General features: G+C 43.7%; 1 protein-coding gene across 1 annotated transcript; it reads right to left on the bottom strand.

Annotated features, from left to right (window-relative positions):
- Positions 1-4,840: 4,840 nt before the first annotated feature.
- Positions 4,841-18,732, bottom strand: LOC142772053 (uncharacterized). The gene is made up of 3 exons (XM_075874153.1): positions 17,501-18,732; positions 14,827-14,994; positions 4,841-5,227 (listed from the first exon to the last, which is right to left on the bottom strand). The coding sequence occupies exons 1-3, from the start codon at positions 17,579-17,581 to the stop codon at positions 5,048-5,050; spliced, it is 429 nt and encodes a 142-aa protein (XP_075730268.1). The 5' UTR covers positions 17,582-18,732; the 3' UTR covers positions 4,841-5,047.
- Between the last annotated feature and the right edge of the window lie 253 nt (positions 18,733-18,985).

Here is an 18,985-nt window from a genome sequence, read left to right as displayed (position 1 = left end):
GTGACAAGAATATTGCTGATCTTTCCTATGACCACGTGTTATCTACATCACTTAGGCAATCAGAACCCTTAAATAATTGACAAACTCTATGCCCTTCATTAAAATCAATCGTAGAAGCCCCAGCCAAATAACCAAGGGTAGTTACTAGCGAAGTAAAATGATTTGATTTCAAAACTTGTGTTCATTTTAGCTGATCAAACGCATTAGTTACTTCTACAGTTTCACTGGATCGTTCTTAATTTTAAAAAGTTCTAAGTGTCACAGCTCTGAGTGTCAGAGGTCCTCAGTTATTTACGCAAGAACGAGAAGCCTCGGTCATTCGATATTTCACACCTACAAAAATATCACAATCCCGCAACCAGAGCCATTAGATATACCACGAACAAAATATAACTAATCTAACAATATGAAGCCTAATTGAACTCTGGTGGCAGCTTTAAGCATTTACTGATTGCTTTACCTATTACGGCGTGCGACAAATTATTCGCTGTTTTTACTCAATAAATATACCCTCAGTACAAGGAACGAATGGTTTGCATTTTCCTCAGCCTATATTTTTTTTGCATAATGATTCGTGCGTTTTGCAGCATTAAGGGTATGCACGCCCCGACCTAACAAGGAGGTAAGAATTGAGCGGTACTTTCTTAAGAGACTAGGTGCTTGCGAGAGTGTCGGCCAATTTTTTTAAGCACGGGTTGCCGCGTCTTCGCACTGCATTCAAGTGAGACGTAGTCGAGGTTGCCACTGCGGACAATGGCACCCAGTGCTTCGGCCGCGTCCTCTGCTCTGTACTCGTCCAGGTTCATAGAAACTGAGGGCGTGTGGGCCGTAAGGACGCAATTCGGAAAATCCAGCACCCGAGGATAGACCCAGTGAAGCCGCAGGCGGGGGAAGGCGTCGATCTGACGGATCATGTCAAAAAGTGAAGAAACTTGTCCCTGCGGATGCTCGGCTGTCATATTGAGCACCAGCACGTTCAGCGTCCTTTAACCTGCATAAGCGTTCATGCTTGTAGCTCGCTACTACACTACAAAACTAGGCAGGATATACACTAACGCAGTGTACATTCCTTATAAACGTTTACTATGCCCGTATATTGCTTTTGCTTTGTAGGAAAAAGGCGTTTTACCACGCCCAAACGCCACTGTGGTGCGAGATCGAAATCGGCTTAAAACTTTTATTTTTAAACGTGGTCAAACATAATGGCTACCACTTAGGTAACATCCACTTAAATCAACGTAGGGGGCGCATATACGCGTCAAACCAAGATAGCATTGCAAAAGGTAAAATCGACTGAGTACCATCACGTTAACCCCACAGGGGCCGTGTGGTGTAACCAATAAAGCCCCGTTATATTGAGCCCTCAGTACTGGTGTGAATATTTCTGTTCTGCAAAAATAAGTATTGGCCACTCCGATAATTGAGGTATATACGGGCAATTTCGAGTACTGCATCGAAAATTGAAAAACAAAGTAATCGAACTGCGAAATTCTGTCGATGCTTTCGTCATCCTTTCATCGGTATGGTAGCCATTTTGAGTTAGTTGTAAACATCATTTGATATAATAAAGAAGAGTATACTACTTACTATTAAATAGTGGAGTTTGGTGGTTACATTATGCAGGAGATTTAGAGTATGCAATGTGAAGGACCCGTTTCAACGGAGATCTTGAAAGAGCTGTATTCATGTACAAAATGTCTCGTAACAAAATTAAAACAGATTTACCCCTCTAGTGCCTCCATTTTGAAACTGCAGAAGAAAACAAAAAGTGTTCTCTTTTTTTGGCTTTGAATGGCAACGTTTAAATGATTCCGCCATTAAATACTTTTATGTATAGGTCGCGAATTCTCCTCATGCCAAAGAAGTGAGGACCATGCAACAAAAATCACACTTCAGAACTACGCATCATGTCCTGTGCCACGCCTTGAGCATGTACACTCCAAATAAACAAAATTATTCGGAATAGAACTTGCGTCAGTCAGGCGAGAACAAACGAGGAAGGGAGCGCTCTCTCACGAGGTTCAAATATATTGCGTTTATTTTTATTTGCGAGTTTCCGTTATTTGCTGGAATTCTGCCTGACGCGCTACAGGTGTCTCGAAGAACTATAATCCCATCAGCTCCTAAAGGGTGTTTTAGAGTGAACGCTAACCCTTCGTAACCCAATATGATAGTTAGTGAAGTAAAGAAACCTAACACACTTATCTTTGAAACGTTTCGTTAATAAAGGTAGTGTATTGCTATCTTTAAAATGTTAAAGTGCGCCAAGTGAACCACGGTGCAAATATTCTTGGCCGTTACAAAATCACAGGTTTTGCTGTTTTCCCAACATGTTTTGTGTGCTGGTTCATTTAGTCTGTACTGCGATCGCCATACAGCAGCAACATATACACGTGGAGGTAGGTGCATTACTGAAAACCCGTTTTGACAATCGGGCCTGCTGTCTGGAGGGCCTCCATATATTTGTGGCCATGAGGCACGGTTTCCGCTGAAAGAAAGCACAGAAGCTTTACGAATGATTCTGAGACTGTAGTTACCGAGAATAGAAGCCATATTGGTACCTATACATTTTTTTCAAATTCATGTCACTCCGTTCAGAAAGAATCCACCCTGGTTCGGGAAATGAACACTTTCCTAACGCCTTTCTGGGTTGGCTGCTGGTCTAGGGCGCTTCTGTTGCTGAACTAAGATGTTTTCTCTTTAAAATATTCCTAAAAAGCTTTTGGCGGCTTCGCGGAGCCGCCAGTGGAGTAACCCTTTCTTAATCCTACCACTGCCCTGCGACATTGTGTAAGATTTTTGAAGTTTATATTTTTAATCTTGTTCACTGATCATGCTTACAGATTCAATTTTTGCCTGAAGATCTCCTTCATTGAGAAGTTTCATTGAGAAAGTTCATTGAGAAAGTTTCAGCGCAAGTAGGACACAAACGTAGGCAGGATGCAAATAAAGGTAAAAAAAAACACCACTTGCACCACCAAGCCCACAAAATGAAAGCAATCGGTGCACTTTGTTCTCTGTCATGAAAAAACAAAAAAAAACCCTCTTAGATACTCTTTCAGGGGCGATTTCTCCGTAACTGGTGCACGGTCACCGGTAGTGATAGAAGTTTACGGGCTCGACAGCTTTTTCACTGAAATAAATTTCATCCCGTGTACCTTTAGGAGCAAAGGAGTAAAACATCATGGCTCATCATCATGTGTCACACGTATTAGCAAAAAAAAGTAGTATAAGAGGTTTAGAGCTTTTCCTATATGTGTTGATAAAAATGCATAGTCATGTATAACTTACGCGTAGGACTTCTATCATGCTTATTATCGCTTTGATCGAGAAGGGGTTAATTTCCAGGTTGAGTTCATGGAGCCGCCGGTCAGAGAGCAGTCTGTTCACTGCCCGCGCCGCGAACTCTTCACCCAGGCCGCATTGAGACAGTTGCAGCTCGACCAGAGCACCTACGTCAACAGGATGCGAATAAATGTCAATAAACACTACTTGCACCTTCGAGCGCACACACTTATGGCAATAGATGCATTTTTGTGAGATAGTAATTTCTCGTCTTGAAACATGTTCACGCAAGAAAAGAAAAAAAAAACGTGGACTAAGAATGACGACGGAGCGATGCGCTGACTTCAAACGGTAGTCGGTGTGCCTTTAGACATAATAAAACAACCCGGGCTCGGCAGAGACCAATGGCTGCCAATAAAACAAGTGAAGAGGGATTAAACTTATAACAAAAGCGGTTCTGCGAACTAGAAATTCAATTCGAACGAGTCCTCCTCGCGTTTGGCTCCTCTGAAAGAGCCAAACAGGAGAAGATTGCGTCCTGTGTGGGTCAGGCCTTTCATTTAGGTTCATTCTAAATGAACCTAAATGAACTAAGCCATTCATTTAGGTTCATTCACAGCGCTCAATTCAATTTTGATAGCTGGAAGCACACTTTGGCGTGATGCTTTGAGAACATATACTTAAACGCCCCGTCCTGCTACGTTGCGAGGGATCAGCAATTTGCCTGAAATAGAGGCAAGAAGAAAATAGCAGAAAAACAGCCGAAATGTTTTGCTGCTCCCAGTGGCCTCAAAAAGTAGCCAAACCTGCAAACCCTGAAGTTGATATTCACCAAGAGATATTTGCATGGAATCGACGCGTCTCTCACATACATCGTACTTCAATCAGTGTGGTTGCCCCTACAATTCTAATATTACTTCGCTTCGCTATGGTCAAGTTCCCCGATGAACAGTTCCGTTTTTCTTCAGACTATAGCGTACAATTTAATTCATTGATGCCATGGCATGAATGTGTAAGACAATCGCAATCAAGTCAAAGCACGATAACGGCAAGAATTAACTTGCCTCCAATGAGCTTCGCGTATGCCCGCTGTAGGTGCGAGGAAGGAGGCACACACTTTGTGAAGGCGAGTTTTCGTAGTCGGCTCATTGGCGGAGGCGCCATCACTTCTGCAACGAATTCGGGAAGCTGACAGGGTATCGCCAGCGCGGTGGCCATTTTTTCGATGTCCACAGGGTCAATGAAGGATTCCCGCACTGTAAGCTGCCGCAATGACCGGCTTACAGTCGCCGCTGACAGAAGGGCACACGGGCTGTGTTGTGGGGATCCCTTCACCTGCAGCATGAGCACAGCATCGCGTGACGGCTATAATTTCGCACGACGATCAAGACGGTATTGCGCGGTAAGATATCTTAAAGAACCCATACCCCCCCCCCCCTCCCGGAGATCCAAGTTAAGAGGTCGTGTAGCATCAGTCGCCCCAACGAAAAATTCTCACAATTGTGACGCAACAGAGGAGCGAAAGGCTCAAAGCTGCAAACGATTGTTCCTTGCCTTTCCAGTGCGCTCGCAGCTTGTGGTGGTTTCGGCCCACGTGAGTTGTGTCCTTGACTATTCATCGGTTACAGTAGATTTGACTACATACATTCTAAACTTGCTAATCCTTACTGCCGGTGAACAAATTTCCATCGCTTCATTACTGCGTTAGAAAAAAGTCGCGAAGGAAAAAAACTTTCTGCCGAGCACAGCTGAAATAATATTTTCAATTGAAGTTTACATTGTACCTTACATTAAGCTTCTCGAGAGTCACGTGGTGTAAAACGACATGAGCGAAGGCCCTGCCTTCTCTCGCGTGCAGGAAAGGTTCGTGCACGTGCAGAGACTTCAGACTCTTGTTGCGAGTCAAGTGGTCCGGGAAGAGGCCGGCGTTCGCGTCGTCAGCCTGCAAGACACACAGTTTAGAGAGCAATTTAGGCCTCAGACATTCGATGGGAAGCAGGCAAGCTATAGTTTCCTAAAAATAAACATTTGGAGTCGGCTTTCCTTAGCTTCCCCGCGCACAATCTGTGAGTGGAACAATTTACCGTTTGCCGCCCTGCTGTCGACAGATTCTATTGACGCAGATGTTTTCCTGAGGATGTAAAAATGATTTGCAGTTTTATTATCCACTGATCCTTTTTGTTGATTGCTTACTTTCGGTGCCATGTTGTTTTCCCTTTCTTATTGTTGTATGTGTGTGATGATTGGATTATTGTATGCTGTGTTATGCTTGGCTTGATTGCCTTACTGCCTGCACCATTCCTGCTTGGGCTCCATGCCTGCAGTATTTTGTAAATAAATAAATAAATAAATAAATAAATAAATATGGCATAGACAATAAGGTGCGCCTCAAGGTTAACAAAGAAGCAGGACCTAGGCGTCTTTCTCCTCCTTGTGCCTCTATGAGAGGGAGGCTCATAGAGGCACTTGTGCACTGACAGTGGCGGGAAAGCGGGAATGCGACAAGGAAACAGAAAGACATGAATTTCATCACAAAGGCCAAGCCATGAATGCAATATCAAGAAACTAATGTCAGTCGATGATCGGCAAGGAGCTCGAAGTGGCGCATAACTCAAGCACAAATTAACACACAAAGAGAACACACACAGGACGAGCGCGAACTAGCGACGTTCATAGCTCGACACTTGGAGCGCTGCTGACAACGAAACAAACAGAAAGAAGCTACGAAACGTGCGCACAGATATACAGTGGACGAGCTCAAACAACTATCGCAGTTGTTTGAGTTTGAATGCAGTGCGCTTCTTCCATGAACGCAGCCGTAGGAGGGAGCGAAGTGACTTTTCGGATTCCAGAAAATGCCAAAACCGAGAGGGTAGAGAAATTGGGCATATACAATACCTTTGAGGAGTATGCGAATGCGGTGCTTTTATCTCAAAAGGAAAGGCTCAATTCAAGCTATCATGGGAGAAGAATTCTGGAAAAGATGGGATATACATTGCGACCGCAATATTGTGACGAGGAAACGGTGCTAATAGATGCGGAAAAACGCACACATTTAGCTGTGGCGCCTATTCCCAGAAATATGCATCCGACGTATCACGCAGGAAGGAGGAAAGCGAGAGCAGACTCCTTACGCAAAGCATTTCAGAATAGCTCAGAAGCCGTCTTTACAGACGTAAGTAAAGCGAGCAGAGGGTCACATGTAGTGGCAATTGTAGCACAAAATCACACCACAATGGCGTCGGTTAAAACTTGTTTCACACGAGTGGCAGAGGCGGCAGCAATAGCCATAGCCATATCCAACGCAGAAATCAGGGGAGAATCAGTGGTTGTGCTCTCCGATTCACAGGCGGCATGCCGAATGTTTCTCCGAGGAACGCTACCTAAAATAGCGTATAAATTTTTAAATAAGCCCATAACAGGAGACCATCACATTATATGGTGTCCTGCTCACGAAGGTTTGGAGGGGAACGTCGTGGCAGACCGTATAGCTCGAGGCATCACCAACCGAGCGACGGCAGGCCACGACGTTGAACCTCTTTCCAATTCGCGTGACATCCTCCTCCAACAAAGGAAGCAACGAAAGGAATATGGGCTTCCACATAAGGACTTGGATAGCCAGCAAAGCAGGGATTGGAGACGCATACAAACCAATAGATTTCCCAATTTGTACCATCTAAGTAGAATATATCCCGCAAGATATAAAGACACCTGTCCGTGGTGTTCACAATTACCAACACTCAGCCACATAACATGGGAGTGCACCCAGAGGCCCACACACATCGACAGCCCACACATCACGAAGCAACCACACATGTTTCACAGGCAGTGGGAGGCATGGCTTGCGGACGAGGGCAAGCAGAGCCAAATAGCTTTGCTTGACCAGGTCCAGCGAGCCGCTCGTGCCAGCGGAGCCCTGGATTGAGGGCCCGACCAAACTGCCTGCATTTCAATTTTTTTTTTCTGAATAAAGTTTCTTCCTCCTCCTCCTCCTCCTGCGTAACTACAGAAGCAAAGCCTTCTGAAGCTTATTAATGAGTTCCAGGACTGTTTTTCTTCGGCGTCCAGAGTTCGCCAAACGCCGTTGACGAAACATCGCATAATTACGGATGAAACGGCCAGACCCATACGGCAGAACCCCTACCGAGTAGCTCCACGAGAACGTGAGGCCATAGAAAGTCAGGTGCGAAAGATGCTTCAGGATGACGTTATTCAGCCGTCAAAAAGTCCTTGGGCGTCACTGGTAGTATTGGTGAAGAAAAAAAGAAAAAAGATGTCACTTTACGTTTCTGCGTTGATTACCGCAAGCTCAATCAGGTTACGAAAAAGGACGTTTACCCGCTGCCTCGTATAGACGATTCTCTCGATCGACTACGCCATGCCCGGTATTTCTCTTCGATGGATTTACGGAGCGAATATTGGCAAATGGAAGTTGATGAAATAGATCGAGAAAAAAAACAGCATTCGTGACACCCGATGGTCTTTATGAGTTTAAAATTCTCCCGTTAGGCTTGTGCTCAGCACCGGCAACGTTTCAGCGGCTCATGGACGCAGTCCTGTCAGGTCTAAAGTGGCAAACGTGCCTGGTATATTTGGACGATGTAATTGTATTTTCAGCGACATTTGACGAGCACTTGAAGCGACTACACGCGGTGTTTCAAGCGATACGATCGGCCGGACTATCACTTAAGCCAGAAAAATGTCACTTTAGCTTCGAAGGGACAATGTGTCCCTTTTCTTGGGACACCTTGTCAGCAGTAAAGGTGTACGGTCTGACCCAGACAAAATAGCCGCTGTTGCAAGTTTTCCTACGCCATCAGACAGAAAGGCAGTGCGGCGTTTTTTAGGCCTGTGCGCCTATAACCAACGCTTCATTGAGAATTTTTCGCGTATTGCATCACCTTTAACACAACTCATCCGAGAAGAAGTCACATTTGTGTGGGGTTAAGAGCAGCAGGAAGCGTTCAACGAGCTGCGAGAACGCCTTCAAAGCCCGCCAGTTCTCGGTCACTTCGACGATGACGCTCCGACAGCGGCTCACACCGACGCCAGCAATGTCGGCTTAAGCGCTGTGCTCGTTAAGTGGCAAGATGGCGCCGAACGAGTAATTGCTTATGCAAGTTGGACTATCTCCCGTATAGAAGAGAATTACTCTACCACTGAAAAAGAGTGTCTTGCGGTGTTGTGGGCGGTCATGAAGTTTCGTCCATATTTGTACGGCCACCCGTTTAAAGTCATCAGCGATCACCACTCGCTTTGTTGGTTGACGAACATAAAGGACCCGTCAGGACAATTGCCGCGCTGGAGCCTCAAGCTTCAAGAATTCGATATGACTATAGTTTATAAATCCGGAAAGCGACATACAGACGCCGATTGCCTTTCTCGCGCCCCATTTGAAGACGCAAATGCTGAAGATGATGACGATGCGGCGTTTGTCGGTGTAGTCAACACATCTACAATCACACAGCAGCAACGTGACGATCCCGAGTTGCAACACCTTATTGATTTCTCAGAGGGACGCACATCTGCTATGCCAAAGCTCTTCGTAAGAGGGATAGCATCGTTTTGTTTGCGCAACGAGGTCCTTTATAAGGTGAACTTTTCTCCGAGCGGCAACATCTACTTACTTGTCGTCCCAACACCACTCAGAAAAGAAGTGCTTGAGGCGTGCCATGACGAACCAACATCCGGTCAATTAGGCCACACACGAACGCTATGCCGAGTGAGACAGAAGTATTACTGGCCAAAACTGACGGCAACCGTTCAATAGCACGTTTGGACTTGTCTTGAGTGCCAACGTAGGAAAGTGCCAGCCGTCAAACCAGCAGGGCTCCTCCATCCAATTGAAGTACCGGAAACTCCATTCGCTCAAGGCGGAATGGATCTTCTAGGACCATTTCCAACTTCGGCAGCTGGTCGCAAATGGATAATTATAGCCACAGACTATCTTACTCGCTACGCCGAAACCAAGGCTTTGGAGCGGGGCACAGCTAGTGAAGCAGCCCAGTTTTTCATTGAGAATATAGTCCTGAGGCATGGCGCTCCATCTGAAGTAATAACTGACAGAGAAAAAGCGTTCACAGCCGAGCTATGACGCACAGTTTTAAATCTAAGTGGAACATCTCACCGGCGCACAACGGCATACCATCCACAAACAAATGGTCTGACGGAACGGATGAACAAAACACTCGCGGATAAGCTTTGAATGTACGTCGATGTGGAACATAAAAACTGGTACGAGATACTGCCTTACGTCACTTTCGCCTACAATACGGCACAGCAAGAGACAACACGCATGACACCATTTCGTCTTCTCTATGGCCGTGACGTCACAACCATGCTCGACGCTATGTTGCCACATGAAAGTGATGGCGTTGACACCAGTGCAGACTACATAACTTAGTTTGATGAAGAAGCCCGCCAACTTGCCCACGTACGTATTCGTTGCCACCAGGAGTATGACACAAGGCGCTATAATCTTCGTCACCGACCTGTCTCCTATGATCCAGGACAAAAAGTTTGGATCTGGACTCCAGTTCGCCGTCGTGGCCTCTCGGAGAAACACTTGAGACGGTACTTTGGGCCGTATAAAGTCCTCCGTCGTCTCAGTGATGTTGACTATGAGGTGATTCCCGACAGTCCCCATTGTTGAAGACGTCGAAGACATGCTCCAGAAGTTGTGCACGTGGTTCGGATGAAACCTTATTTGTCCGAATGAACCCGTGGTCTGCCAGTGACTACAAACCCTTCCGCCATGATGATGAAGCATCGGGACGATGCCTTCTTGAGAGGGAGGCGAATGTCACGGTTATTAGCCGTAAACACAAAAGTCTCTGGCATTTTTCGAGGAAGACGACGTTACGCGTCTGCTCTTGCGCTTTGTTTTTGTATGTGAATAGAACCTTGCTTTTAACGTCGAAAGGAAGCCTTGTGTCCTGCTTGGTCTTTGCACGTTGCGACAATATCTTGAACAAAATCTTCCCGGCCTAAGGAAGAGGCATACAAACCATCCTTATTATGAAATAAACGCGAGCGCACGCGGCCCGTAGACCACGCGCTCTAGGGCGGAGTACAGCTGAGAGAGGGAGCGTTAGCATCGCAACGGCAGGTCAATAACCTTCACGGGTAATGAAGAGAACACGCTCGAATAGCTCGTGGGTATATATATATATATATATATATATATATATATATATATATATATATATATATATATATATATATATATATATATATATATATATATATATATATATATATATATATATATATATATACGAGGGCAAAATTCAGCTGTTTGTGCCCACGTGTTGACTGTTGACGATCGCGATAAATCATGGTCGTTGCTTCAATGATTCCTAAATGTTGTGCCTAAGCACGTGCGAAAAGGTGGAAAACTCACATCACATATGTTGACGTCTGATGTGCTCAAGGAGATAGCGCTTCACCCAAATGGTAATTTTCTCACCCTCAATGAACATTGTGTTTTCTGTTCCTTTCATATATAAAGGCACTCATCTCTGTGTCAGTGCTACGAAGCTTCACCTGTCAGATACTTTCGCACGGTAGGGTTACTTCGCAACATGTAAACACTGTGCTACATATCGGCGCCACCGCTTTCAGCTTCGTTTGTCAACGATCCCGAGAACTATATGGTAGTTATTGCTTCTTTCGTGTCCTACGCTTTAAATAGGTTGCTTATTTCAAGTTTATGTTTCTCCTGTAGTAATGTTCCTCACCTTCTTTTTATTTTCCTGACTGCAAAGCTTCATTCGGAAGCTACGTATTGATTGATTTATTGGTGGATTGAACGTTTATTATCATTTGTCACATGAAGTTTACAAACACTGATTGGACCCATAGCCTGAGGCTAGTGTAGGGTCCAATGAGAAAAGTAATGGATAGAATCAGGAAATAATAGACATAATACACTTAATACATTTGTAGCTCTACAGACACTGTAAATATACACATATACAGAGTAGAGAAGTCTCTCTCTTCTTAAACAATCTGGTCACACCAAACAAAACTGCATGTGCGCATACAAAAAGTTATGGCAGATAACTTCGTGGACACACCCAAAAACACCAGTCAAAATACATAAAGAACATCAAACTATCGCAAGTTTTAGTTAGAAGGAAAAAACTGCTAGGTTTACAAGATTCACCAGCGTATATTTATACAAATGTAAGTGCTTACCACCAAAGAGAAAAAGAAGCATTTACAGCTTGCTCAAGAATTGATTTTTTAGTTTTACCGCAGCATTGTGTGATGTCTTCAATTCAGTGGGCAAACTATTCCAGATCTTTATCCTGGTGAATTGCATTATTCTCTCACCATAAACGTTGTTTCTTGGCGCCAAGTTAAAGTTACCGAACGTCAGGCTTCTAGTAGGGCGGGAAGAGGAATAAAATAACGAGACATCAAATGGGCTATTGTATTTTACGATACTGTTAACACAAACGGTCATCTTATAGTCACGCAAAAGATCGAAGGCTAGTATTTTTAGCGATCGGAATAACAGCCGGCTTGGCTTGTTGTACTTACTGTGAGTTATTATTCTTATGGCACGCTTTTGTAGCCTTCGAAGGGGATCCAGATAAGAATCATAAGTCCAGGCCCACGATTCCATGCAGTAGATTAAATGACTATTGATGAAAGCAAAGTAAAGCGCCCGCAAAATGCTTTTATCGAAGTAGCCTCTAGCTTGTAAAAGCGCGTGGCAGCTGGAAGCCAGCCTTACACCGACGGCATTTATTTGACCTGCCCAGTGAAAGTGATTATCTAGTATAATCCCGAGGTATTTACACTTGTCCGTACGTTTCAATATGCAGTTGCCAATTTTTATCTGAATATCTTTAATTAACTAATTAACTAATAATGAATTTCCTGCGGGAATGAAATATATAGTACTTCGTTTTTTTAGCATTAACCGTTAATCTGTTAGCAAAAAAACCACTGGGAATTTTTTTTTTTTCAATTCTGTTTTTTTTTGTCTTTGTAATTCAAAAACATTGTCGGCCGTACATATTAATCCTGTATCATCGGCATACATAATAATTTAGGAAGAGCTTAATACATGAGGCAAGTCGTTGATATAAAGGTAGAAGAACAGCGGCCCGAGAACCGATCCCTGTGGCACCCCTGTGTTCAGATATTGCAGTGTGGAAGTAATATCGGTCATCACGACAGCCTGCTGTCTGTTTTTGATGTAATTAGAAAATAACTCATAGGCTTGATTACGTATGCCGTAGTGCTTTACTTTATGCAAAATAATTGAATGATCTACCGTATCGAATGCTTTTTGTGAGCCAAGAAAAACAACTCCCACTAGCTTGTTGTTGTTTAGGGCCGTGTTAATCGATTGTGCTAATGTCAACACTGCGGATGACGTAGAATAATTAGACCGGAATCCATGTTGCTGAGGACAAAAAACCATGTATTTCTGTAAAAACTTATTTATGCGGTCTGATAGAATTTTTTCTAAACTGTTATTTACAACGCTAAGAAGCGATATCGGTCTGTCGCTAGACGGATCGGAAATGTCACCGTTTTTGTAAACTGAAATTACTTTTGCAATTTTTAGTATAGATGGGTAAGTTTCGTTTTGTATAGAATGTATAAATAAATTGCATAGGATTGGGCCTAAAATATCCACATTTTCTTTTAACAATCGCGCGGTAATTTGGTCTAGCCCAGCAGATTTGTTAGTTTAATAATATGAAAAATTTCGGAAAGTTCAATATCATACATCACAAAGGTATTGACAACTGGGTTTGACGCAATGTAACTGTCTGTAGAGCGGGGAATTTTGTCTGCCAGAGCTTTGCCTATACAAGAAAAGAAGGTGTTGAACGCTTCGACGGTGCTGTTGTCAACGCTGTCAGGAGTAACACGCTGTGATTGACGGCCCCCAGTAACCTCATTTATGATAGCCCATATTTTGCGTGTATCGCCAGATGCCTCCTGGATGCAGCATGAGTAGTATTGTTTTTTACGGGCCCTGATTATCATAACGCATTTGTTGCGCAGTAGCTTGTGCTGACCTAAATAGTAACGGTTCGTCTTATGGCATTTCCATTTATTGTACCAGAAATTCTTCGTTTTTATCAGTTGCAAAATGTCATCATTCATCCAAGGGCAAATTGGTAATTGATATGAACGTGCAGGGAGTACGCGAAAGCAGTTATTAACTGCGTTTTTAAGAATTCCTATCAGGTTCGAGAACTCAGTATTAACATCATTGTCGTATATATCATCAAAACTGATCTGCAAGAGGCTCTTTCTCAGCATTGTGTAGTCTGTCTTGATACTATGTCGTCGATGTTCCTTGTTATTTTGGAATAAATTATTAAGTACAATAAACATCGGAAGGTGGTCAGCAATGGGTTCGTTGAAAACGCCAGCGTGAACGTCGGTATCTATATTTGTTAGAGCGTGATCTATAATTGATGAAGATACACTTGTAACACGCGTGGGGGTGGTTATAACATTTCTGAAGTTGAATGACCGCTGCAAGAATGAGTAGTCCTTATTAGCATCTTAGCTAGTATCAAGGTTAAAGTCCCCAGCTACCACAACGGGATCAGTGTACGTTGTTAATATTGTCATAAAAATCATTTCCAGTTTAGCTAGAAAATCAGGTAGACTATAATTGGGAGGCCGATAAATGACACCAACAATGAGAGGAAATTCTAACTTTACGAACAAGGCTTCCATAAAAGAACAACTGCACGAAATGTATGGCAAAGATATCAAAGAAAAACTTTTATGAATAAATAGGGCGACGCCGCCACCGCGATTTCGTGACTCTCTTGGCTGTGAGGTAAACCTCTATCTAGAATGACAAGCCACAAGAATACACCAGATGTTTTCATAAATGTACGAACGAGGCAAGCTGTTGGAGCGCAAGGGAAAACGCATTTTATGCTATCCTCAAGGATGTAAATGTGGACATTTATGGCTAAGTGATGTTCGCTGTTTCATTGACAGCGTCGCCAGATATTTTCACATTGCGATAACCTGCAACGGTATTTGTATTGTGCATTGCGGAACCACGTTTTTATTGTGGGGTACGCTATTGTAAAGCTCTCTGAAAATTTGGACCATCTGTACCTGTTTAGCGCGCACTCAAGAGCAAGTCTAACGATCTTCTCTAATTAGAATTGCATCGAAACTCAGAAGGCCTGACCGCCATTGAATCCCGTGACCTTCAGTTCAGCAGTGCAGCACAACAACAAAACCAGGGTGAATTCCCGAGTAATTTTAACCGGAACACCGACTCGCTGCCACGCGACGTGGCTCTCACGAGCAAATAAACTCAGCAGAGGTTACAGTAAAAAACAATGTTCCGTTTCAGCTCGTGAGTACGGCACATAAAGACTACTAATGTGTGTCTAATAAGGGAACAAATGCGCCCTGCCGTGTTTTAGTGCGTAAATGCGTGATTATTTATTTACCACAGTTCACTACCATCGCCTGCCAAGATTTGCCCGAATGCTAACATAGAAGTGGTTGGTCAGCACTTTCACTTTCACTCACCTCAATCTGAAGTAACTCCAGGGAAGTGAGAGAAGTGGTCTGCTCTACGTAGCTGCCAATAATACGCACCTCTTCTTCACGAAAGCACATGCTCGAAGGGCTGAGGTAGGTGATGTTCATCATGCTTGCGATAGCCTCGCAACAAATGGTTGACTCGGTCAACGACATCTGAAGTGATAAAGAAGGCAGATATCATGGGCACCTCACATAAAGAAACTAGAAAACGAGGTGAATACGCTAGTGAATATACTCCGCAGAATGGCTGGGACATCATGGGGCGGATCTGTATCTACCATGCTCGCTGTTCACAATGTTTTAATACGACAAAAAGTTGCATATTCCTCAACAGTCCTACACGGCCTTCCCGCACTTCAGAGGAGCGACTTCAACGACTATCAGCTAGGGAACTGCGCGTCTGCATAGGTGTTCCACGAGTGACTTCCAGAAGCCTTATTATAGCAGAGACGAGGCAATCACCATTTCCAGTCACGAGGACAATCGAAACGTGCCGCCATTTTTTTCGCTTATAGAGGCAACAAAATGGCCACCTATTGGCACTGGAGATATTACGATGAAATAAAAGCAATGTTCATAAACATATACAGAGTAATGTACATATATTACCAAGAAATGAATTTTGGAGCTCCTAAATGGACTATCCACAATGGCTGCATGCAATACCAAACATTGAATTCTCAGTGGATGACATTATAAGAAAGACAGACATGTTCATCCGAGCTGCTCAACAACTAGCGCTTGATCAGATACGCATGCGGTATCCAGGGTACATGCAGATTTACACAGTTGGCTCAAGTATTATAACGTCTTCAACATCGGCATTTATCATACCACAGCTCAATATTCAGGAATCGCTTAAATTATGTCGCATGACGTCATCTACTACATCTGAGCTCTTCGCTATTCTGTATGCTCTAAAGTTTTATAAACTCGGTAGCAGACGCTAGAAAATGGGTACTTTTCAGTGACTCACAGGCCGCATTAAGATCACTCTCCAGTACAAACAGGACAGTAGTAAGTGATAGTATGACATACGAAACACTGAAGGAGCTCACCAAAGCAAAGAAGGCGCAACATGAGATCAAATTTCAGTGGATACCTGGCCACTGCAACATTCCTGGAAATACAGCTGCCGATGAAGCAGCACGACAAGCACATCGTAAAGACGTTACTGTTTCTTTACCAATTTCGAAAAATGAATTGCGCAGTATTATAAAAAAACACAACTTTCAGAATGAGCAAAACTGCTTGGTTTGACCAAAGTACAAAGAGCTGCGATTTATATCACATCGATCCATTTATTGAATTCAAAATTAAGCTGGCATTAGATAGAAGGATAGAAACTCTAATTCACCGATTGAGGCTAGGCACCGCATACACAAAACATTTTTTGCACAGAATCGGCAGAGCTGAAACTCCCCAATGCGATTGCGGATTTATAGATGAAGACGTCTGTCACCTTCTCATAGACTGTCCACATTATGACACGCCGAGACGCCGTCTTAAAAGCGAACTGTTCGCATTGGACCACAGACCATTTAGCATGAAAAAACTTCTGGGCCCATGGCCAACTGGAGCTTTGCAGTCCCACGCTTTGAAAGCATTAACACGTTTTTTACAAGACAGCGGGATTGCTGACAAGTATTAACAAAGAACAAACTTTCATTTGTAACACATGTACTTATTATGTACAGTATCATGGGACACCCATCAAGTGTGTGTTGTGAAATGAATGACGTGTCGACTATTATGTACATACGAGCGAATGCATCTTTATAAGGACCAGACGTGTGCTTTGCTGTTTTGTGCTGGTGGACCGAATGTTAACGAGGGACATTTCCAGAGACTTCTTACATTGACTTACGAAAATTTACTTACCATTGTGATATGTGCGTATAATTGTGCCCTTGCATATCTGTGCCTGAGTTTTCTATTTTCCATGCACTGCTTTGTATGTTTTGCTTCGAGATACGTGTTCAAGGTTCAATCAACGGCTAAGGAGTAGCCGGCGCCATACTGGTGCGCCAACATCTCCTTATATATCATATCAATAAAAAAAAAAGGCAGATGAAGAGCGCCTGCCAGTGGATTCTGCTCAATTGGTGCAACAGCACCCGACGGACCACCATTTTCAAAGACATTTATTCTCACTCTATTCAAAGTTGCAGCCTTTGCAACGTATTTTGAATGACAATATACTTGCGAGGTGTGGGAATGCATTTGTTTAACAGCATGGACAGGTATTTTCACGTATATATTTTCGAAGTGAGTGTGCTTAGTGCATAACGTTCAAATTTTGCTAAGAAAATAGCGAGTGCAAAGTTTGAAGTGAAAAACAGCCTTCAGACACGTCGGTGATGTTCTGTGACGAAGTTATAAGCATCCTTTTTGAACTGAGCGTAAACGGGAAAAAATGTCGGGCGAGAGAATGTAAACATAGTAAGAAGTTTGAGCTTTCGAGTAGCGTTTTCGCATTTCCTTAGACCTTGCCGGCGTATCTCTCTACTTAAAAGGATTCTATGGGCGTTCCCAATTTCCGCCATTTAGAGCCCCTGAAACTCGCATGAAGCGCCTACAGTCACTATTTGTCCATGCAATGGGCCAGTAAATGACTGAACGCCACGTCGACCACTTTGCACACTCCCTGAGCGCTCACCACGGCAATCATGTCGATGAAGTTTTGCTTGTACTGCAGTCGCTTCACTCCCATGGCGCCAGTCTTGAGGGCGTGCCACATCACATGTCTCTCAACTTTCGTCCGAGCCAAGTCCAAGAAAATGTACGTCACACACCTGCACCATGTATGTGCTGGTCACTACTCAATCAATGAATGAATCAATGAATCAATAAATCGTGCAACTAATCAATCCCAGAACTTTATTTCAACCCCCTCCCCCAAGAAAAAACAGTTACGATGAAAATAGGCGGCCGGGAAAAAACCTGTCGAACGACAGCTTGACAATGCCCTAGCCACCCGTTGCAATTTGCACCAACCTTTACGAGCATGCCTCTCTCAAACATAAAGGCAAAAGTCTGCCGTACGCTTTTCTAAGGCATAAAGCGATTTACTTGCGCACCAGGGTTCTTACTATTATCTCTAATTTAGCGTCATAAAACCGCGATATGATAATTATATACGCCGTATAGTGGAAGGTCAGAAAATTTCTACCATCTGGTATTCTTTAGCGTGCACCTAAATTTATGTACACGTGCCTGAAACATTCTCGCCTCCTTTAAAAATGCAGCCGCTGCAGCCTGGACTTGATCCCGGGGCATTCAAGTTAGCAGTCGAGTGACATAACCAATACAACACCGCGGCGAGGCGTCTCTTCCCAATTGTGGAATTGCGCAAGCGTTCGAGAGCATGCCGCAGTCTAGCACAAAAGCAGAGAGCCTGTAAACCCTTTTTGAAGGCAGAAAGCGATATAATTCGGGACCACAGCCCTTGCAATGACACAGGCGTCCGTGTACGAAACTTGCATTACATTTAAATTACTATGCCGTTATTAGTCGAAGACATTGTTCCTACTGGCTGAAGCTTTATGCGCCAGACGCGGCGTCTCAATACCTCCCGGATCGACACTTTTGACCAAGTGGTGATGCCACGTGACGGTAACATCACGTGTCCTCATGCGATGACGACATTACGACGTTGCGTCTCAAGCGCGCTTTTGGAGGGCTTTCGGACGTCGCCACATAAAGGTATCATTGACTCATGCTACGTGGGTTTCTTTACCAATCCTTTAATTGTATTTCGCTGAAAGGGCTACTCAACAAGACGACTGAAGGATCGTCCTAAAGATTAAGAAAGTGTGGTTGACCAGATTGTTAGCTTTTATTGACAACGTTGAGTAGTGAACAGGTGAGCTGAAACAGTGAGAGTGGGTAATGCGTGGTTTTTAATTGAAATTCTGTACAAGAGGTGACGATGTCCCAGCCGTTTATTGCCACAAAATCAACTGTGGTTGTAAATATTCCAGAAAAGCTATAATAAAATCTTCTAAATGTAGACTGATAGAAGAACATTCTGAAAGATTTGTCAGAGAAAGAAGAGACCATCCGAATAATAATATTGAATGCAAGAAAGCTAAGTCCCAAAGCCCCAAAGTGACCACAAAGAGCGCCTAATTGCACACTCTCG

This window comes from Rhipicephalus microplus, chromosome 9 (genome assembly GCF_043290135.1).
Source record: "Rhipicephalus microplus isolate Deutch F79 chromosome 9, USDA_Rmic, whole genome shotgun sequence".
In the NCBI taxonomy this organism is placed as follows: Eukaryota; Metazoa; Arthropoda; class Arachnida; order Ixodida; family Ixodidae; genus Rhipicephalus; species Rhipicephalus microplus.
Note: the sequence above shows the minus strand (reverse complement) of the source record. Positions and strands in the feature narration are given on the sequence as shown.

Excerpts from the sequence above, each read along its gene's own strand:
- LOC142772053 (XM_075874153.1), bottom strand. The coding sequence starts at position 17,581 with ATGTGGCACGCCCTCAAGACTGGCGCCATGGGAGTGAAGCGACTGCAG. Across the intron at positions 14,995-17,500 it reads TCATCGACATGATTGCCGTG|ATGTCGTTGACCGAGTCAAC; the intron begins GTGAGCGCTCAG and ends TTATCACTTCAG. Across the intron at positions 5,228-14,826 it reads TGGAGTTACTTCAGATTGAG|GCTGACGACGCGAACGCCGG; the intron begins GTGAGTGAAAGT and ends TGTGTCTTGCAG.